The sequence below is a fragment of the Buteo buteo genome, chromosome 12 (genome assembly GCF_964188355.1).
Source record: "Buteo buteo chromosome 12, bButBut1.hap1.1, whole genome shotgun sequence".
Taxonomy (NCBI): domain Eukaryota; kingdom Metazoa; phylum Chordata; class Aves; order Accipitriformes; family Accipitridae; genus Buteo; species Buteo buteo.
Window position 1 is genome coordinate 9324343 of NC_134182.1, and position 23705 is coordinate 9348047.

Sequence of the window (23705 nt, forward strand, 5' to 3'; positions counted from 1 at the left end):
AAATGGGGCAGAGGGGGGGAAATAAAAAAAGCATTAAAATTACATAAGAATAGATATTTATACTCTGAGTTAATTTATCAAACTGACACAGAGATGAATCATCCACCATTAAAATAATGGGATACAAGTTTTCTTTATATCACAATCATTATTTACAACTCTTAAATATTCACAGGGGAGTCAAGTATCCTGATCTTTTAATTTAAAATGTGCTCTTGCAGGCCAAAATAAAACTGTTGGCAAAAATAAGTTTCTACAGGAACACTGCCCAAAGAATGATTTCTTCAAAAACAGGATAGATCTTAACAATCATGATAGCACTTTTTAATTTTTTTAAACCTACACTATAAACGACACAGGGCTCAAGCAACTCACATAAAGCTAGATCTCTGAGTAACAAACCAATGAGAATGGGTAAAAACAAAAGCCTGTGGTGTAGCTAGCTACACACAGCTACTTATGACTTTAAAAAATATAACACAAACCTCAGTTATTTTTTTGAGGTGACATACAACTCTGATTTGAAGCAGGTTCATTCCTACATGCTGAAAATCCAACTGAACCCAATATGGTTCCTCTCAGTGAACTAACTTGAATATATGCATGTATTTCTACAAGTAAAAGTCCGTTATTAAAATAACTGGCCTTTTTCTGCTGTAATGCCATTAGAAAGACAACCATACCACTGTATGTTTTTCCATCTTAGAACACACACCAAAAAAATAAAAAAGTATCTGGGAAATTCAGAGCAATGCTTCCTGAATGCTGTTTTGATTATTTAGGAATGGTTTTAATATTATCATTCATTATTTTCCATAGACTGACATGGATGTGTATTTAAAAACTGGACAAGAAAACAGAAAAAAGAAACCCATATGATAAAATGAGTGTTAACAGTCAGCATCATCATTTCACCACTTAAGTGAACTTTATGGAATATAACACAGTGTCTATGTGAAGCTTGCTTATATAACGTATATGGGACACCCACATACATGCCATGCATGATCTTAAAATCACAAAAACCAGAAAGTATATGAAAGCTGCATCTTCTTTTATTCATTTGTCTTTGCTGCTTCAACAGGTAATTTCTTTACAATCCAGGTTTTTAGTTTTTCTATTTCAGTTCTGCTTAACTCATGATTAAGGTTTGGAAAAGTATGAAGTGATGCCGATACTCCCAGTGACTTTAACATCTTGTTGGTCTCTTCACCCCATGAGTAGAGAACTAGTTCATCAGCAGTTCCATGACACTGAAATAATTCTGGAAGAACACTTTGATTTCTTTTCAAAGCCTGGATGGAGAAGAAACACTGTCAGACACATCATGACAAATTTTAGAAGAATAGTTACAATTACATGGTGACAGTTTACATAGCATTTCATTTATTAACCTGCGTTTTAGTGGTCATATTGTACTATCTCTACAAAAGGAAACAAGGAAATATTGGAAAAAAACCCTGCACTTCAGATTCCAATGTGCTAATTTGACAAATGATAGGGTTTACTTTAAGGTCTATATCCCTCTCCAAATAAGAGAGAAATAGAAAAAATTCATGACAGCAGATGGAGCCCATGAGTATTGTAATTCATCACAAATTTTCAAAGAATAGTTACAGTTACATGGAGTTCTAACAACTAAGGACAACATGCAAAGCATTTAATTTGTTAATCTGCCTTCTAATCTGACTTACTTTGAATAAAATAATTGTACTGTCTGTGCAAAAAAGCAAAAAAATATCATGTAAAGACAGCTTTAAAGCCTCACTTCCCTAATAGTCTGCTTACCTATTTCCAGGAAACATCATAAGTTTAGGATATTAATCAATTGCCTCAGATGAATAAACATGCTATACTCAATTTTAATTATCATGTTTTTCTTTTAGCTAACAAGTTTTTCTGTAAAGTCTACCACACACTCACCTGGTAAACAGAAGAGTCTTTATTGAGAAAACTAGACAAAGCAAAGACTCCTGCCAGATCTTGATGAAACCTGTATGCTAAATGCATTGCCATTCCACCTCCCATTGAAAAGCCTCCTAGGATGCAACAAAAGAAACAAAGATTGGATTTTGCTATATGTCTTTGTAACCGAACATGCAATTTATTTTTATCTTCAGACTTGTTTCTTTTATACACAATGCAATCAAAAAATGTCCTGAGTAACATAAAGGTTACAATCACCTTAAATCAAAGCATGATTCAATTAAGAAGTTGGATAGCTAAAGTACTGCTGAAGATTCATTACTGACAGAGAAATAAAAAAAATCAGCCAAAATGCCATTCCTTTAGAAGCCATTCATGCATGGCCCCTACCAGGTAGTTGAACACTGTGGCCATATATTCTCTGACATTAACAAAGCAAAACTCTATGAACAGATAATTCTCACTGCTTTTTTATTCAACTTATTTTTCCCCTAGGCTAGTAGCATTCACACATGAAAGATCTGTATCACTACTGCACATAATCAATGCACATTCACTACATTAGACTAGTACATAAAGGTTGAGGGATTTTTTTCCTGTTGTTTCACCTTAGGATATAAAATAAGTAGGGTATGATTGCAATGTACTCTACCTGAGCTCTAACAGGATCTCTGAATTAATGGCCTTCTGTATTCCGTATGTCTCTTCAGCTACACTAATTCCTTACGCGAGATAATTCCTCAGGGATGATTTTTACATGACAAACGTTTATTCATTAGGAAAGAAATCCAGACTACTGCATTACTTCACAAGGACACAGTACATAGGCTATTATATTGACTGTATCCAGATAATGACTAGAGTGAAGAATGACTTGCTGCTGAAACCTCTTCTAGCACAGATGGCAACCAGCAGAAAGGTTATGACTGCAGCTCTACTTAGAGCAGCATTTGTACCCAGGGTACTGGTGATACAATTGGTTTGTGCCAGATGTTAACTGGTGTTAATTAGTTGCAAAATTCTGAGCCCAGACCTTTTCACACACAAGAGATGAATGAGGGATTGAAGAAGAAATGCAAAAATAGTAGACAAAATACCAAACCATTTCAGCTTGTTATCTTTTTGAAGCTATTACAATAAGACTCCAGAATGGGAATGGGTCTTTTGCAAGGGCTATGTAAGCCCTCTGGGGTTGACTTCTGTGCTATGCAGAAGTTTGACATGGGTGCTGAACAAAACCCAGCCAGGAAGCAGTGTCACTGCAGCACCAAAACTGAGCCCAATGACACCCTGCAACTTTGGTACTTGACAGGATCCTTGGACCACACAGGAAATCTCTGGTGCGCACAAGCTCAGAAGCGGAAAACACTGCACTTTGTAAATATTAGTTGGGTCATGGACTGACTGTTCCTAATGTGGAATCCTCTTCCAGCATGTTTACTGCAAGTCCCAGCAGGTCCGAGGCCCTTCTAGCTCACGCTCCGTCCCATGTTATGACTGGAAGATTTGGCTGGATTTGTGTAGGAAATTTTCCTGAAAACACTAGAATAATCTAGACGTGAAGTGTTTTCTTTCACGCACACAACATTTTTTTTTTATTTCTGATGAATTTCTGATCAGAATTTCTGCTGAATTTCTGATTCTTCTTTCTACTTACTGTCACTTTGTAGTCTTAAGAGATGATTATGGCCAAAAGCAGTAACTGCAGGTTCCTGACTTGCAGAACTTGAATCTTAGGGAGAAGGAGCAAGACCACACAATGTCGAAGACTGGAGTCTTGCTTTCCTTTTTCAAACAGAGTCCTTAACTGAATTATGAGAGCTGTATCCTCAAAACCAGGAGATATGCCTGAGATCCTGTAGCTATGCACCCAAGGGCCTGATAATACCTTGATATTTATCTTTGGTAAATAAAGCCAGGACCTGCTATTTACCCTATGAATCAATCTTTAACCAGTTCAAAGTTAAATGTAGCATGTCTAAGTGCCTAGTGGCAGTTCAGAAACAAAGGTAGTTGAAGAAAAGTAGGAATAAATGTGGTAAACAAGTTCGGAGCACACCTTAAAAACTCACAGAGCTCACATCACCTGTAATTTTGAATAAATATATCTTCACAAAAATAAAAATATTGAAAATACTACTGCAAGCCTTTCATCTGCATCACTATTTCCTATCAGAGATGTTCTCATCACATGTAAAAGAATGCTACAATGAAAAAAAAAAATTGCATGTCATAGTAATCACAAAAATTCAACACTGTTGACCCCACATTCAAAGAGAGAGAAAAATACAGCCTTCTGAGAAAGTATATAGAATACAACAGCTATGCAAAATTACTATGTAAACAACAGTATCTTGTGCTGAAGTTTCCTTTATTCTCTTCTGTGGAATCTGATCATTTACTTCTTCATTTCCTTTTGATCATCCAGAATGACGCTGGCATCCCCAAACCCCAAAAGTAGCACTTACACTTTAAGAGACCATTTTGCATTTGCTTACAAATAAATACATATATACTTTGTCCACATATAAAATGAAGTCCATTTTAAGTATTTTAGAATACAGGGGAAAAAGCTGCATTGAAAACTCATTACTAGTTTGTAAATGATTTAATCTAAAATTTTGTACCCAGTTAGTCACCATCTGGCAACACTATCTGCAATTACTCACCAGCAGTCTTTGACAATGCAGTCACCTTCTGTTTAGAAGAATATTAGGTAATGGTTCTTTTATGTGGCTCATACTACTATGAGCAAATGTAATACAAAGGACTAGTTCTTTGAATTTAGTTTTCCAGGGGAAAACCTGAAGTTTATCACTTGATACCACAACAATCTCTGAGTAAATGCCGTATAGTAAATGCTTCTGAAACAACAATTAGAATAAGCACTTGTAGTTGGAGACAATTTTTTTTTGATTACAAGTATTTCAGTATAAGCGTAAATTTGATATAACACATAAAAGACATGCTCAGTCAAGACCTTTTATAAGAATTCAAAAATTTTGGATTAAAGAAAAATAAGAGGCAGGTATAGATATTACACAAAACACATATGAAGTGACAGAATGTAAGCAAAACACAAAAGTACAAGTATGCTTATGTACACCAATCTCAGCATATAGAATACGTAAACCTCAGAACATTGCTAAGCAGATTGTGTCATGAGTGTTAATCAATATCAAAAATGACAGAGCAACATTTCAACCTTAGATGGGCAGAAAATAGCAAGCCATTCACTTGAGACCAATATACTTCCAAGAAGTACAAAGGGTGTGTACAGAAGTTCAGAATTTGCCACTAGGTTTCACATAAAAAGTATGTTCTTTTTCCATTTTTCCCCTTTTATCTATTTTTAAAGGGATCTGTGATTAATGCTTCAAAACAGTTAAAAAGGGTTGGCTCTACAATGTTCAGGATACCAGGAAAGCATCTAACTATTAACTTTCCTCACTTAAAAAGGAGGTTTATGCACAGGCGAAAATGTAAGCACATACAAACCAGACTCAATTAAGTAAAGCACTTTCAGTTGCAAAGAAACTTAACTCAAGTACACATTTATGACCTCAAATCTGCATCTGTGTAGTGCTGGTTTCTAGGCAATACCCCTTTGCAGTGAGAAGAAAGCTCCTTGTAACTTGCTTTGCTAGTTGAGAAAGATCTGCTGAAATCACAGGATCATTACATTTCCAAATTAAAGAATCTGAATCAGAAGGAAACTGCCATGCAATACTTTACTGAAAAAAAAAACCCCAAAACCCCCCAAAAACCCCAACCCACCAAAAAACCACCATTCTCTGCTGGAATATCATTTGTAACAATGTTAAGGTAACCCCAGCCATACAATGATGTAACACCGAGTGAACAGAGACTGAATTTCTCATATGTAATTTATTCCTGCTTGAATAAAACAGAAACCCTCATCTCAGCTGCCATTTTTCAGTGATAAAACCTTCTTTCCAGAGCTTGTAAATGGCCTTAGGAGCCTTTTAAACATCAAAGTGTTTGTATAAAACCTTGAGCTCACTTCTGCTAAAGATCTTGATTTATATTAATTTGCTCCTCATTTGTATCTGTCTGAAATGATAATCTGGTCCATGATGACACTTCAACATTATATCGAGTTCAGGAAACCAAATATTTACCTACTGTCAAACTTCAGCTTTATTCATTTCTCTCTGTATTTGGTCTAACAATGTTTGGGTTTGTATCTCAGAAAATGACCAACTTTATTATCTGGCACAAAGATTTCTTTATTTAGTCTCTCCCTCTTATGTCCTATATGCATGAGAGAATGCTAAAAACTCTGCCTTCTCCCCCATGCTCCTGTTTAGTGCCTGCAATGACCTATTCCTGAGTTCAGAAAGCTCTTTAGGTTTTCATTCTCCTTTACGGAAAACACAATTCTCTAACACACACAGGTTTGACGTAGCCGATTGCTTCCCAAGTCATATAGATCTGACTGTGAAATGCCTTAGTCAATTTTTTCTAGATAGTGATTATGGACTTAGGAAACAACAAACCAGATCACTTTTTCAGTCTTTCCAGTATAATTTTAAAACGTGATCAAAGCTGTTTTCCACACTAGAAATCACAGCCATAGGAAACAAATTTTAGTTATTAATCACATTTAACACATGAATTCTGCCATCTGCATTGAGTACAGATCTTCTGCTAGTTGCAGAGACAGACCTTGAGCTCTTCTCGCATGAATTTGAATGGTGGAGGCAGAAACTGCTTCATTACAGCACAGAACCAAAGGAGGAAGAGGAGAAGCTAAGCCCCAGACTTTGATGAGATAAGGATTCGGACTTGGGTGTAGGGGTGTGTTTGGGGGTGTTTATTTTAAGCACTATTTCTTCACTAGTTTCTCTCTAGTAGCTGTTCATCTTCCCTGTATTTCTTCAAATTTGTCAGTACAGCTTTGGTAACTAAGTGGCAAGTGATGAATGCTACAGCTTAGAATGCCTGTGCACAGACACACACTCTTCCACTGTATAAGGCTACGTCAGCACACTTAGAAATTGTCTTTGCCCATTCTGTTATCATCACAATACATTACATACTCTTGCCTCATTTTCTGTCCATTCTCCCAGCATTTTTCATTCTCAATTTCTCTTTTCTTTAGATATTTCAACTTAAGAGTTACTTTAATCAGTTTGTCATCAGGAATTTTTCCCTAAAGCTACATTTCAGTTTACTTTCTGCTCTCCCTAGGGACTTTCTGTGATTTACCTTCTATTAATGGTAACAGCAGAACCTTGTTCTACACATCATCTGCAAAGAAGCTGACTTTCTGTTTTTGTTTCTTCCTTCTTCATCCATGAATGGAAGTATTATATACATTTAACAGCATTCATATATGAGTATCAGCAAAGAGGACAAATGCCAGTGGAACAGCAAACTCCCTTCTCCACAGAACTCCCTGAACACTGCTCCTGTGTAAGTGCTCAAGCATGTACTTTGTCTCAAGTGAATTTCCTCACAGCAGCCATGTTCTCTTTTTAATCTATCCACGAAACTTCACTAAACACTAACCTTACAAACTAGCAGAACTGCAATGATTCGTTTCCACCTTTGATAGCCTTTTCATTCTGTTTGTTACTCAGTAACTGAGGTCTTTACAAGAACAAAGCCAACTTCCGTGGGTGGCTCAGCCACTTCCTCTCATTAGGAACATGAATGGATTTGCTACCCAACATTCTCCCCAGCCAAAACACATTTTGAAATGCATATTTAAGTGGTACAGGTTTTACCACTTTCTTGTAAAAACAAGTATACAATAGTTTCTAACGTATCAACTCGCAGTAAAACCAGAACCAGTCATGGGTTTATTTTCAACTGATATGGGTATAAGAGGGGAACCCAACGTGTGTACCTAAGCAATCATAATTTTTAGCACTAAAAGGAAAATAAAATCCACGAAAAGTCTCAAATCAATTTTTACCATGATGTTACTCTATCAAATCTATGGCTTGCTTTATTTACCTAGTGTGTTTTCTCAGTTGTTTCTGAGGATAACAGCACAACACTCACCTTTCATTTTTACAGTGAGCATAACCGCATAACATGGAAAAAGGAAGAGAATAACCTATTCTTTATGCTCATGGTATTCATGATTTTAAACTGAATCACAGAAAAGAAACCAGAAAATAGGCTCTCTAAATTGAAGAATAGTGAAGCACAGGAATGGGTTGCCTTGGAAAGCTGTGAACCTTCCATTAACGGAGATCTTTTAGAAGTCAGAAAAGCAATGGTAAGGATTTGCCTAAAGAACTGAACCTGCACTAACACATGAAGATGGATTAGCAAATGTTGTTAAGCTCCAGTCTTCTATGGTCCTGTAGGCACAACTGTGAAGAAAGTATAGGTTAGTGTGCACCCTGTGGCATGTCTACACATGACTCTCAAAGCATTCTAAAAGCCCATCCATCCGTTTAATTTTGCACTGAATTCAGACATTTATTAAAGATGAGTAAGCATATGTTTTCAACAGAGTTTCTGCTAAGGCTGAAAAGATCAGAATTTGATTCACTTTATAATTCTTTTCTTCCCAAAGCTATTAGCTGATGATAATATGTGATGACAATATCAAGATTGAATTGGTTTTGGTTTTACTGCTGTGAGCCTTATTTTCTCCTAATCTTCACTGTCATTTGCTAAGCCTGTCATTCACCATGCAGATCAAAACTGAGAATGTGTCACCTTTCAAAGACCCTCGTTTCTAGATACATTAATATGGCCACCCTCAAGAGCTGGGAAACAAAGTGACAAGTGGTGGATCCTACACTCTGGTTAAAATTATTAGCATTTGTACCTCCTACTGAATGTTTTATGAAGGAAACAGAAACATTCATTTGTTAATGTCTCTTGCTTGTGCATCAGGAAGTAAAAGAGTAGTATAGATCCAAAAGATACATAAATGGCCAGTTCAGGTGCAAACGAACAAGAGGAGCAAACATTTGTCCCCAACTACAAATGCAATGCAAATCTACACTGACGCACTGAAAATTAATGAAATGTTTGCTGGTATTATGGGGGAGATGGACTAACAGGACTGCTTTGAGCCCAGCATCTCACAGGCATAATTTAGATAAACCACAAAGCCACATAATGGGTGATAAAGAAAGATAAATCTCATTTGAATTGCAGTGACAAACAGCAATATAAAACCATGAATTTACTTTGTGAGAGCAAGATAGTAAGTGCCTCTAAATGAAAGACAACATTTTCCTAATAAAGACAGAAGATACAAGATAGGATGAGCGACAGCAAAAGGCTTAGAAGCCAAAGACATAAAATACCAAGACTGTAGGTGAAATAGTTTGCCCAATGTTTTAACGATTTATTGTTTATTTTTTATCTTCCCATATTTACAGAATCCTCTTTCTCTGCAATGCCAAAGCCAAGATATTTCCTTCCCATCCCATTCTCACACACACTGAGAGAGATGGAAATGCTAATATTTACAAGAAACACAGAGCTTTCATGTTACTTCCACCATGGTTCAGTAGCTATGTAAGAAGTCTAGCAATAAACAAAAAGTGGTTGTGTGTCTTGTGTTATTGTTACAGTACAAGGGGTCAGGAATCATGCATGTGTTTTTTGGCATAGAGTCAAATCTACAGGACTGTTATGGAAAGTTTATTTTCACTGGCTGCTTACACAAGTGACTACAGGTGGCAGAGACCAACAAGCTTGGATCAGCATTTCTGTACTACACAAAAAGTGACCTGTAAAAGTAGGAAAGCAGCGCTAAATTAAGAACAAAATAAGAGAACAAAAAGACTGCCTTTCAGTGAAGTGTAGTTGACTGAAGAGAGCACTACTGGAAAGCTCCAAATGTGAAGTGGCCATTTCTTTCAAGAGCTTCTTACATATTCTTGAATAAGATAGGTGGAAATTGTCAAGGATTTCAACAAAGTGGAGTATTTTGTAGTGCACTATCACTATGGAAGCAGTTAAAAGACCCCCAACAAAACAAAAAACGAAAAACAAACCAAACCCACCCCCCAAAAAAAACCAAAAACCCGAAACACAAGAAAACAAAACCAAAGCAAAACCACCACCACCTGAAAACTCAGCTTTAAATAGAAAAAGAAATGATTGTCCCACATTTCAAACTGTGGTTATTTGCTTGTTTAGCTAATTTAGCAATGAATTCAGGCATTTATAAAGAAGGAATACATCCAGTTTTTAAGAAGGGATACTATCAAAGCTCCAAGTGACAGAATTTGACTAATTTTATCATCCTCTTCTATCTCCAAAGTCAATATAAACCTACTTGCAGGATTATTTGTAAGCAGCGCTTTAGCCAGGAAGACCAGTAAGAGTAACTCAAGAAGAATGTTTGGCTAAAGAGTGACTTCCATTATCAAATTCTGGGGATGATATAATTATCTTTGAATAATTATATATTGCAGTCTCCCTTCCTTCCTCCTCTAAGGTCAGGGGAAATAGACTCCTGGCTCATTAAGGTTTACTTCCTTCAAAAGACTTCTGTATTATTAGGAAAGCAACTCATGAAACTGCCAGGAAATAGGAATGGGTAGATGAGCCGTGTACTACCACGTGCTGGTTGTTACGCTAAATTGATATGGAGGTTTTAATAAGATGACTTCATTTACCTCCAGTAAATAAAGTAATTTAATTCTTTAGAATTAGATTCATAGAGCAGCTATTGAAAACAAGGCTGCACCAATATTTTTCTTGATATAGAAAAAGAGGAGTGGCATTGCACAACCTGGACTCCATTCTCAGCTTTAGAGTTCTGCCCTACAAGCAGCCACTTGTGGATTTCGGAGCCAACTGTGCTACCTAAACAAACAGCGCAGGCTATAATTTCTTTCAGAACAAATGATCTTACTGTACCCACAATCTTGAGCCTTGTGGAAAGTCTGAATGGCTCCAGAAGGAGAATCATCCCCCAGAACACCAGGTGTTGGGCTTCTCATTTTCCACTGCTTGAGAGCCTGCTCCTGCTTCCCCTCTCTTCCCACTCGTTCTCCTTTGCACAGTGCTCCCTCAGATCTTGCCTTCTTATCCCACACCTCTGAGCTGTCAGCAGCTACCCACCTTCCTGCTTGCCTAACACCTCGCTTGCCCTCATCTAACAATATCTGACACTCATCCTCAGCCTGTAATTTCTAGTCCGCTATTCCATATAAAACCATAACCTTCAATCTTGTTGCCTTTCTCATACTCATTTTGTTTTCTTTCCACTCATTAAAACTCCCACTCATTACAAAACAGACAGTCCCACAACCCAGTTCTCCTTAACCCTTTAACATCCATTTAATTCCCTGTAACTACCTCTTCCTGCAACTGCTCTGCTCTCTTGGCTTCTGTGACCCGCCTGAAAAGGCCCCCACCGCTCCTCATACTCCCAAGTCCTCCAGTCTCTTCTCCCAACTATTTTGTCTCCACTTTCCATAATAAGATATGTACCAGTATTCCCATTATGGATCTCCAACATGACTCAACATCACTGAATGCACTGAGGAAATATTCATAGCAAAATTTCACTATGGTTTCCTCTGCTATAATTGTCTTATTTTTCCCTTCACCTCAAGAAGGCTGCCTCCTGCAACTCTACGGTACCAGCAGTCACAAATCCACTGTCTGCTCCCCACCTGTTACCTCAAGCCTCTTCTTCTTGTACCAGATGGATATTCCTGAGTTTTTCAAAAAGAAATCTGAAAAGATCTGACAAGACTTAGTTCTTTGACATTCTAAGCAAGTGACCATATCTTCCATTATCTCCCGTACACCAATCTTTCCCAAACTCAGAAAAAATTCAGGCCACTCATTTCTCCTTTTCTAGTGGACATTACAGTGTGGTGTAGACATACTGACTACATCTTCCTAACCAAACCTTGATCTCATATTTTCTTTTGATCAAAAATTTTATAAAGCTGCCAGGTGCCTTTAAAGAATTCTTCATTTCCTGTAAGAAACAATGCTAGAAGATGGGCAATTATTTATACCAAGTCCCATCTAAACCAACTAAGAATGTCACATTAGACTGACTCAGACTGATAATACACCCAACCTTTATGCACAGAAACATTACACGATCTCCAAGCTTCATTCTCCACTGTATCACACACTGGTTAATCATCAAAACCAGTGCAGAGAAGGCACAAAGTTCTTGGGGAAGAACACTTAATCTTGTGCAGCCACAAGTGACACGGTTCATTTTCCACTAGCAAATTTCTTCTGCGTCCACATGGGTCCCCTTCTGCACTTTGGATGGAGCTAATTCAGGGCTGCCTTATTTTGCTTGTTGCACTAATATTAGATTCAACTGTGAGGATGTATGCATGTAGTGTCTGTCACAGAGGCAAGGAAACCGTGCCTTATTCTAGAAGCCTGAAACCACAGCTCTCAAGAGTGAGAAAATAAGTACAATTATTTCTGATTTACAGATGAGGAATGCAAACACACAGAGATGGGGACTTCCAAAGAATCTACAGGCTGAAAAAACAATTGGTGCATACCAACTTCCTTACTCTGCTTATGACTTGTAAAAGAACTTCCATACTCTGCAGTCTCACTAATTAGAACTCTCAGTTCTAATTTTGAAGGCTACAGAAAAAGGAGAAAAGCCTAGTAGCAAGTTGGATCTACACAGAACATCTCCCAGCTCACTCTACAGAAAAGCACCTGCATTTCTTCAGCCGTTTCCAAGCCAGCAGGTATAACACAGGAAAGACAGATCAAAGAGATTGTGCTGACAACCATCCAAAACAATGCATTCTGCAGCCAGGGCAATGAGCCAGAAAGGGAAAGTAAACAGAGGCCTTCAAAGAGCAACATGGGGCTGGACCAAGAAAACATGTAGGCTGAATGGTAGTGGCTCTGCCACGCAGGATTTTGACGGCATGACTCAGTTGGCCATAAATTTATAAGTTCCCACACTAAGAGTTTTTTCCCCAACCTGAAATAGTTTGTGGTCTACAGATGGGACAGGGAGCCAAGGACTCCTGAACTCTCATTCCCTCTCCGACACAGGCTACTCCATTGCCCTCAACTCCTGTGCCTCAATATCCCACTATCTATTTCACAGCAGTACTGTAAAAGTTACTGGAAATTTGTGGAAATTAGGAGGGACAGGAATATAGACACATATGAAATATGACAGCTAATACTTCACTTGTTATCAAGTGTTAATCTTTAGTGATGTGTAACATGCAAATTTTTTTCCCCATGAATTAACTTGACCCAAAATGATCAGAGCAGTAAGGAAAAGCTCATGATTATTTATATGCTACATCTCCACTCTCCAAAATACAAGTCATTTTCGGAAAGCATACTTTTCCATCCTTAAAAAAGGGCTAAAAGGAAATAGTAAAAATATGTACTTTTTGAAGTAAATAACTGCCCACTCTGCATTTTAAATAACTATTACAAATTACCATTTACAATAAAAACAGTTTAAAGTTACATTTTTGAGGACACTGCTTACATTTAGCCACATTCCCCATGTTATAACAGGTTTAAATAATGATTCAATATTCTTGAGGATTGGCTGCTGAAGAGGCTGTTCAGCAGTTTTAAGGCATGCTTACAAGCTTTCAAGATGGAGTAAATTCAAAGTAGATGATCCCTTAACAATTAAAAACCATTAAAATAAACACATTAAAAGTAAGTCTCTCTTACCTATTAGTATCCTATTCTTTGCAATGCCATTTTTAATCTCATCGTTGATCAAGTCTGTAAGTCTCTGGCACATAGAATCAATACTTTCAATGTGTTCTGGACAGTCATTAGAGATCTTATACCTGTCAAACCACACAGTGGAAAAAGCTCCTTTCATAGGTGTATATGGCCTGGAGTGGTGGAAGGAAAGAAAACAAATGATTAACCAAGCATAAGATCAAAAGCCTTCAGCATACGTGTTAAAAACAATTCAGTATCTCTCCAGCAAAGGAAAAGAAGGAACCTCTTCCAGGTCTAACTCAATTTACATCCAGTCACATTGCATTTCCTTGCATTCAAAACATGGTCCTTCAAGAATGAAGGCAGCATTTGGAAGTTATGTAAAATGCAAGTTTCAGTCAGTTCAATGTCAAGACTGATCGGGTCAGCTAAACGTTTTAAATCTTAACTCTGTTGAGACATTCTTAATCTTAAAGTTAAGGTTGAAATCAACTTTGGAATAAGACAAACTGAAGTAACTGCTAAACAAGAAAGCTTTGCAGGAGCTAACTTTATGGGATTCAGTTGTCTTATTCTTGTTGAAATTGACAGGAGATAGGTATTATGAACCTCTAGGTCTTTTTCCTTCTGTCAATTTTTCTTTTTCTTAAATAAATACAGCCATCCCCACCTTAATGGGGCAGGTATCTCATAAAAAATAACTGAAAGAAATGCCATGTGCTTACTGTATTGGTACACAGACACAAATTAGAGACATGACACTCCCCCCCCCCCCCCCCAATACTGTGTTGTCAGATTAGTATTTTAAGTGCTTTAACATGCTGCCCAAACCTCAAATAATCAAGGAAGCTACAATTCCAGCAGCCTTTTCTTTGTTTTTAAATAAAGAAGATGAATAGAGCCCTGAAATCCCAAGAAAGGTGATCTAATTGCTTTGCAATGGCTCTACAATTTAATACCAAACATACTGCTACGAGATTGATGCTTCATCTCAAAACCAAGACCCCTAAAATCCTTAATTGCAATGCTTAATCAGGGGGCACATTTTTCATTTTTACTTAAGCTCAGATGAGCTCAGATCAGATTACAATCATTGCCTACTAACAGACAGCCTTTGATAAATTTGTCTGGATGGGAACCCACTGAAAATGCTAACACTGACTTCTGTGTGCTCTCTGGATTTTTTTCAGTACTAGAATTAAACAAAACCACAACTAACCTAAAATGAGAAAGCCACTATTTCAATTATTCTTAATGAAGGAACAAATTCTGCCTTCATTAATACCAGAGAGGCTTCACATATGTAAATGGCTATTTCTAAACCAGAAATACTGCCACTGGTATGAGCGTACAAGAGACAGTAAAGTATTTGCATTACTTGGTCACACATGTCAAAAGTGAGAGAATACAGATTTTCTTCTGTCCAGTGCCATGAAATAAATAAAGTCCATGACTTAAAACCTGGTGAGCCAAATATAAAGAAAGGGGCAAACAACAGCAACAGATAGGTACAGACAGACAGACTACACTGTTTCATCTTCTTGAGCACAGCTTCAGGAACAAGTTATCTAAAATCTACTGTTATTCAGAATGGCATACTAGTATGTGGTCAAGTTTAGCACAGTGTGTGTCTTAAGTAGCCCCTCATTTGCATAGTTCAAAACAGACCATATACTTAAGCACAAGAATTAACAAATTATTTTGTACACTCCAAGCTAAAGCTAAGTTTAAAAAATGTTATTAAAATGCTTTTGCTTTCTTTGCTTTGTTTTTTTTTTTAACTTCTCTTTAGCATTACCACTGTCTCCAGGATTCTTCCCAAATGAATTGATCAACACCTAAGAAACAAGATTACAAATCTCTAATTCACAAAAGTCAACTTCTAAGAGGAGACATTCCAGTCAAAAGTACCAACAACAGCAGAATCAGTGGAGTTTCTGGAAGTCACTTGGATGATATGATGTACAACAGACTAAGCGCTTGGGCAAACAGCATTTAATTCATGGTTTTAGCTTCTCTCTCACACAATTCTACATCAATTCTGGTTAAAATGCTTAGCAGCCAGAATGCTTAATTTTCTAGCAAGACCAGAGTTCCTTATATTTCTGTGAGAAAACATGTGTAAGGTTTTAGTATTATTACAGCAGATTGACCCAGGATTTCCAGGGAATGAAGATACATATTTGTACTACATTACGATAGTTTCTATTTACATTACAGAGATATTAAAACAGCTTTCCCCACAACTGAAAGACAGAATCATACAATTTATAAACAGGACAAAATCCATGATGAGATTATAATACTTGATCAGATGTCAAAATTCAGGACTTTCACCTGCTGTCTTTGCAAATTCTTCAATAAGATAGATGAAAGACTAATGTGTCTCAAGCCCACATAAAAAGAACTCCCAAGCAAGCAGACAAGATGCTTTCAGTTGTCTCAAAACATCCTTGCAACCACTCTTGATTTCTCAGAAATGCATTAAAAATAACCTTTACATAAAGCTGAGAAGTAAGATTCTTTTAATGGTTCACCCAACTGGCACATCTGTTTTAGTCATTCACCTTGTTCCTTAAATAAATCCCTTTATTAGCTGGCACACTACAACTCAGACATTACCACGGTAAACAAATATGTTTGGCATGGAACCATCTGCACAGCTCCAAGAATACAGCATAAAATTTTTTCATACAATTAAACCACAAAAGAAAAAAATAAAAAAATCCCCTATGTTACAGTGACACAAGAGGCTGGACTGAAATACACAAAAGCAAAGAAATACAGAGTGGAGTGAAAAGTCCATCTGGTAAGATCAGCATGGTCAGTTAAGGACAGTGTCAGACAAAATGGTCAGCTTTAAGTTTAGATTTTTTGCTTTCCTAAGTTTAATTAAAACTCGTACCTGTAGTCCCAATGATTTTTTCCTCGGTGCCTCACTTTATCTCTTTCTTAAATGATACTAAAAATAAAGCTCCATGTCTCCAAAATGTGTGCTGTTGAAACTCAGAATGAAAATATATAGCCCCCCAAGTTGTGTGGGTTTTTTTGTTGTTGTTGTTTGTTTAGTTTTAATGGGTGTGTGTGTTTTTGTTTTGCTTGCTCTGGAGCACACAAAAGATTCAAATCCGTACAGGAAAACAAAAATCAAGAACCCTCTCTCTGAGTATATCCAACATCCAAACTTGCACCCATTTTTAAGAGACATTTTAAACACAATTTCCTACAAATTGAACTAATTCTTAACATTTAAAAAGAAAGAGAAAAGAAGATGTAAAAGATACATGGCTAATATCAAACAGCATTTAAGAAACTGCAGGCAACCCAAGGAAAAGGATCTTTAAAATGCTTCCCAACATCCTCAAATCAGTCTAGACCACGTTTTCCGATTACTTTATAGGTCTTATTTTTTAAGTGAGTGCATTGATCTACAATTGTTTTCTCACACATACACTTCTTGCGTGAGACTGCAGTTTCAGGAAGATCCTACGCACCTAATATTTGAATGCCTTAAAATCCTGTAATACCTCTGTAAGTATTTATCATCCTTTCAACCTTTAAAACATGTATTCAAATAGAAGTAATTTTCACTATTGATTTCACTGCAAAATTTCGAAGTAATACAGATGATTCAAGTTTTCACAAACTGAAGATAGGTTAGCTTCTGCTAATGTGAATTATGTACTAACAATGAAAATATAATGAAAGCAGGAAGAAATAACACCATCTTCTTTCACCTTCCTGGAGCATAGGTAATATACTCTACACTTTCTTAATCATGTTTAGAATTGTGCTAAATAGCTTGAAATTATCTGAAGTTAACAGAATTGGAGAGCAACCGAATGATGCTACACAAGGTTCAAGTTCAGATCCAAACCCATGCCAAATTCTAAAGGTTCAAGTTCAGATCCAAAACCATGCCAAATTCTATCTCCAAAATGATGCTATTAGCATAGCGATTCACATAAAACTACAGGTATTTTTGTTCTTTATCCAATAAATCACTGTCCCTGTTCAACGTTTTAAGTTAAAAGAAAAGCCACCACTGCTAGCTGCTTTAAATAACAAACATAAGAGTAGCAGACTGCACACCGATAAATAGGAAATATTCTTCCCCCAAAACTTTCTACTGATTCACAATTATATCACTGCCTTCACGTTCAGTGCTATGATCACCCTGCTAATGCAGTCACATAAAACCCAGACCACTGGTGCTGGCTTACAGCTTTCTTGAAGTTCCAGACAGAACTTCCTGAGATGTCAGACAGAACTGGGAATTTGTAGTGAAGAAAGGCTTCAAGATTCAAGTAAAGAAAGATCCAAGATTTTTTTTAAATCCTCACTTTTGCTTCCTTCCCAAACCCATCTCCTCTCAGTTAGGAGGCAGAATCAAATGAGATATTGTAATGGTCTCTTTTGGAAGACTATGCATCCCTTTGAGAAAATCTACAGAGCACACTGCCAGACTGCTTAAGTTCTGCTTTGCTCTGGTGAGACCCTGCCTGCCTTCCCTCAGCGCAGGAAAGACATGGACCTGTTGTGGCAGGTCCAGAGATGGGCCACAAAAACGATCAGAGGGACGGAACACCTCTCCTATGAAGAAAAGCTAAGAGAGTTGGGGTTGTTCAGCCTGGAGAAGAGAAGGCTCCAGGGAGACCTTATTGCAGCCTTATAGGGGGCCTATAAGAAAGATGGAGACAAACTTTCTAGCAGGGCCTGTTGCGATAGGACAAGGGGTAATGGTTTTAAACCAAAAAACCAGTAGACTTAGACTAGATATAAGGAAGAAATGTATTACGCTGAGGGTGGTGAGACACTGGAACAGGTTGCCCGGAAAGATGGTAGATGCCCCATCCCTGGAAACATTCAAGGTCAGGTTGGACAGGGCTCTGAGCGACCTGCTCTGGTTGAAGATATCCCTTCTCGCTGCAGGGGGGTTGGGCCTTTAAAGGTCCCTTCCAACCCAAACTATTCTATGATTCTAGAAGCAAGTTTTGACTCTCTTAAAGCTGATGGCAGGCTTTTCTAATGAAAGCAAAGTTACTCCCCAGTCCCAAATTCTCTCTGAGCATAACCTCACTGCTGATACTAGTACAGCGCAATAGAAAATCTAGTTCATAATTCTACTTTTTAAATCCCACTGTCTGCTTGAAGTGGAAAGTGAATTTTAAAAGAAAAGGCGGGGGAAGGCAGAGAATCCACCTATTCAAATCAGAAGTGTAATTCAAAGCTCTAGTCCAAGGCATATCCAAAGTTAAAACTGAGGTTCAACATATCTTAAGAATGAAGCTTTGTGGTATGGTAACAGAGCATAAGATGTGTCAGAAATTCAAACAGCTTAAACTTGGAAGTATACTTCGAAAAAGGAAGGCAAGAGTCATCTCCATGAGGAGTAATTTTCGCTGTTCCTCAGAAAAAGCTGTGCCTGTTCACTCAACCACATGCAAATGCTTTTGAGAGTTGTTCTGGATGTATATTGCCTGAAATGAGAGCTAACCGAACCAGTAGTGAATGTTTACCTGAAGAAATACTACGTTGATAGGTTCTGTTACTGGGGACAAATCTCATTCATTCAAGACAAAAGAAGCCACAAGTGAAGCTGACACAAAACTCAGCAGGACAAATTTTGAGTTTGTTTCTGTTTCTTTCTTTCTGTTGGCTTGCTGGGTTGCTTTTCGACTGGTTTTGGGGGATGGTAGGAGGGGGTGGGGAGGGTGTAATTTGTGGGGATTTGTACTAATCAGAGAAACAGCAATAATGTTATGGTTGAGAAGGCCATAAATTACCTTTTCTACACACTGCCAGTTCCTCAGCAACCAGTTAATAGTGGCTGCTTTATGAATTCACTCGAAGAAAGTGGCAAGAGGCAAACCAGGGTCCAGTCTGAATCAGTTCTCCATTACAGGGTTTGAAAGACACTCTGGGATACAAAGTGGTATCTTTCACAAGCTGGTTGCAAACAACACTGAGGGTGGATGGATGAATGACACTAGCGAAGCAGACACCTCCGAAAAGACTGTAAAGCAAGAGCACAGAACAACACATAACTTAGAACACCACAACTGCTTTCTGGAGGGGCCATATAAATACCACTGTGTCTGATTCTTCTGTATTGGAAGACGGTTGAGAGAATAAAAACAAGAGGAAGGACGTATAAGAATACAATGTTGTTAAAGGGATTAGAAATCCAAGATCATTGCCATCATGTTCTACTTTGTTTTCGCCAAGCATGACTAAAGTATCTCTGACAAGCATTTATTGCATTCCACCTAGTATTTAGTATATGATGTAAGCATTACATGTACGCATACCCATGTTTTCCTCACCTAATGCAAGAGGAGAAATAAAAGGAAAATATGAAGTTTATCCAAGCATGCTTCTATCATTATTATGCAGAATATGTTAAATTTCTACTTACAGAAGGAGATGAAAGAACCACCCCATGATACCAACCAAAACCCTTTCCATTTGTCCCTCAAATTTCCTCTAAAAAGACTTCTTTGTGTTAAATTTATGAATGAGGTTAGGGCTTACCAAAGTGAAGGATTAATAACATTTCCTTGAGCCAAAAATAGTATGATAGGCATTGTGCATGCTCCCCTACACTGCTCTGCCAATCCATCTCAAGTCTGACCTGCAGTACCCCTGCTGCTTTTCCAATCCTAGGCCTCTCACAAGCAGAGACTGCCAATGTAGCTGAATGGTGCCAAACTGTCTGGTGGTTTTGCGATATAGCCAAATGGGGACTACGATGAGATGAAACTCATTTCCACCCGTGAGCTGAGAAAAGACGTAAACTTAGGTGAAAGGATGGAGTACCAGTCCGTATAATGCTGAGCAGTCCTTACCAGCCCCATACTTAGAGACAAGGGAAATTAGAATAAATTGGGGGGAAAAAAAAAAAAAAGACAACAAACTCTGCATAGACACTTATTGGCCACAGAAAGGTACGTTGAGTGGATGTCAAAATGATCCACAAAATAGCCCAAAAAGTATTTATAGTTTACTTTCTGACTTGCAAAAGAAGACTGTCAGAATGGAATGCTAGACAACGCAAAGAATCTTTGACCTAGATTTTTTAAGGGAATTATAGAAGGTAAGGTATACTTATTAAAACAAGGAGCCTAAATGGTTTTAACTTTACCACGTTAGCTCCTGCAATGCCAATTTAAACTATCACTTTCTATTAAAAAAAAAAAAAGAGAGAGAGAGAGAGAGAAGGTTATATTGGGTGGTATTCAGTTCTGATTTAGAAACTCAATAGAAACCTAATGTTTAAGTCACAGTTGTAGCAGCTGAAACAGTATTTAAAGCTGTAGCCATCCTGACCCAAATAAAAAAGGAAAAAGGAAACCCTTTCCTTTAAAACTATTACTGTAGACGTGGCTTTTGGGATTGCATCAGCTGCTAGGGCTGCAATTTGAGCTTCTTTTTTTTAATTAAAGATATGCATTAGCATTACAAGCGAGAAGAAATAGAACTCTGTGGTGTTTAACAAGTTTAATCTATGTACAGAAGCACTGACTTTGAAATAAGGCTAGATAAAAGAAGAAAAGTTCTATACTCATTTTTAAGCATGCCCGTTGCCTACATTGCAGAGAAAAAACAAAACCTCTCTAACCAATGTCTAAAAATTTTCATTTGTAAAGCAAAATTTGCATGCCCCAGCTACATGCATTTGATTTCCAAACATACTCCAAATAATTCAGGTGCCACTACTCTCACTACATCCCACTGAGAATTCAAATCCACATATTTTACTTAGAGATTTTGCAAGTTTTTCTTTTTTAATAGTAAATTGTACTATCTATGTTCTGTTATTTTTGCTCAGGAAAAAACCAAATATGACACTCACAGGACTTTCCAAAAGTGACAGGGGATGAGTGTGACAAAGTGCTGCAAACACTTTACCTGGCCAGGGGAACATCTGGCAATCATTCTCTACACGGACCCTGCAGATTACAAAAATGATTAAAGAAAAGTAAATCTTTTTTTAAAAAGTGTAATATATTACAGAGACCTATAGAGAATAGTAAAAAACAGTTTTATAAAATATAGTTCAGTAATGTTCTATTGCTTTTTACCTCTAAAATGAAGTACCCTCTCTAGCCTTTGCTGAAATCAATGCTAATGAAGCCAGAGAACATGTTTTTAGAATTCTTCCAGATTATATGCTGGGCTAGTTTTCCAAAATAATTTTCAAACATATTGACTCTTGAATCAAAACATGTCTGAACCTCTGATGTTGTAGTAAATGAAAAATATGTATATTGCAGTGACTGGGATAAAAATCTAAACAAAATGTAAATATAAACCCCATCCATCCTCCACAAAGAAAAAAAATTGTCAATGTTTTGTTAAAAAGTGTGAATTCCACTGCCTTTCAGATATCTATTTAATAGAGGTGAAGAATGTACAAGACTAGTCTATAGACCTTTCAGCAGAATTATATCCATCAAAAACGTGAAGAGGTATTCCTGACCTGCAGTTTATCCTGCCAAAGCCTCTTGCATTGCAGTTATATCGTCAAACCTGCTTTTACTGGCATAGCTACTTTGACGAAGAGCGTTCAATGTGTATGTGGTAAGTTATGCTGGAAAAGACAGGAGTTTATAGAGTATGAACTACATCCACATTAACAGTATTTTGCCAGAAGAGCGTATTAGCCAAGCAATCCTAGTATGGTCTTGCCTAGCTTCAAGCTTTTATATGATTTCATCATCAGTGTAAAAACCTGCCGGCAAGCTTTGCACTCTGCTCCTATAATTGACAATGCAGTGGCAGGTTTTGCCACCCACAGAGGCTCTACTCTCACTCACATCAGTGTAGCTTTCCACCAGCATATCACTCTGTCGCTACACAATCAAAGACTGGATCAGAACCTTCTTCAGCATATCTGCACACCCATAACCATCTACCTATAGGTCTCATTATCAAGGATGCTGAATTCCCCCGCTGGTGCCAGAAGCATCTGGAATTCTTATCAAAACATATATACATACACACACACATAAAATCAGACCATATATTCAAGTTCGTAATGCAGATACAATTATTTTAATGTCTGCCATGCAAGTTTGGATGTTCTAGGCCTTGTTTTTCCTTCCTGTGGAAGAAAGGAGAGAAACCATTACAAATGTTTCAAAAAGCATAGCGTGTTTTGGACTTTAATACCAAAACAACATGAGATGGGTCTGTAAAGGCTTCTGTTATTTCAGTTTCAACCACTAATACGTATGCTCACAAACTCACTTCAGCATTGCTGCAGTGGCAAACATTATTGTACTTAAGGGCATCTGTTTTATTTCACTACGTCAGCTAATGCTGCTTATCAGCAACACTAATATTCCCAAGCGTACTTCATATTGCCAGTCAAAGACAAACACTGTGGTAGTTTTTATTCTTTGAATATACAACTGTTCACAGTTTTGCTAAAAATCACTTCTGAATCAACTCATGCATGATGTCTATCTGCTCTAGAGAAGAAAAAGAGTAACCTCAATTTAAAAAAAGCAAAAGAGTGGAATTAACTGTTTATTCGCATCCTTTAATTACAACAGTATCTTCCCATCTGTTTACCAAAGTACTGAAATGCAAAGACTTAAGATAAAAACAAATTCCCCATAAATGCAACTCATTTGAGTCAGGAGATCTTGCTAGTTAATCATTTATGCATAGTTTACAGCTGTAATTATCCAAATAAACTAAAACTAACAGGAAAAGAGTTGGACCCCAGAAGGGCAGTGGGATGGAAAAGTGAAGCACTGGTCTAACAGATGTGGTCTGAAGTGTTCTGGCTGCATATAACATGTGAAGATAGATCGTTTCATAGGGAAGCAAAACCTCCTGCATTTTCCTGCTGTGTTGATAGGGAAGAAATAGAGCCCGTCAGTATGTGTGATGTGCCACCGATAACTCTAGCATCACTTTAGCCTGTCATCAATGAAGTGATAAGCACATTATTTACAGAAAATCACATTCACTACCTACTAACCCAAAACACACTGCTTCAAAGACTTCCACTCACAGGCTTGAGTTTTCGGTAACACAGTGAGTACATTCACACTGCAATCTCTCAATTGCTTTTCCTGCCTAAGTAGATCATAAAAATACATAGTCAA

General features: G+C 37.4%; 1 protein-coding gene across 1 annotated transcript in view; it reads right to left on the reverse strand.

Annotated features, from left to right (window-relative positions):
• Positions 1–1037: 1037 nt before the first annotated feature.
• The window catches only part of LYPLAL1 (lysophospholipase like 1), a 28173-nt gene continuing 5505 nt past the window's right edge, over positions 1038–23705 (reverse strand). Inside the window, exons 3-5 of the mRNA XM_075042620.1 lie at positions 13585–13754; positions 1924–2039; positions 1038–1295 (exon numbers count right to left, since the gene is read on the reverse strand). Coding sequence (XP_074898721.1) covers positions 1056–1295; positions 1924–2039; positions 13585–13754 — 526 coding nt within the window. The 3' untranslated portion in view covers positions 1038–1055. The remainder of the gene's footprint in view (positions 1296–1923; positions 2040–13584; positions 13755–23705) is intronic.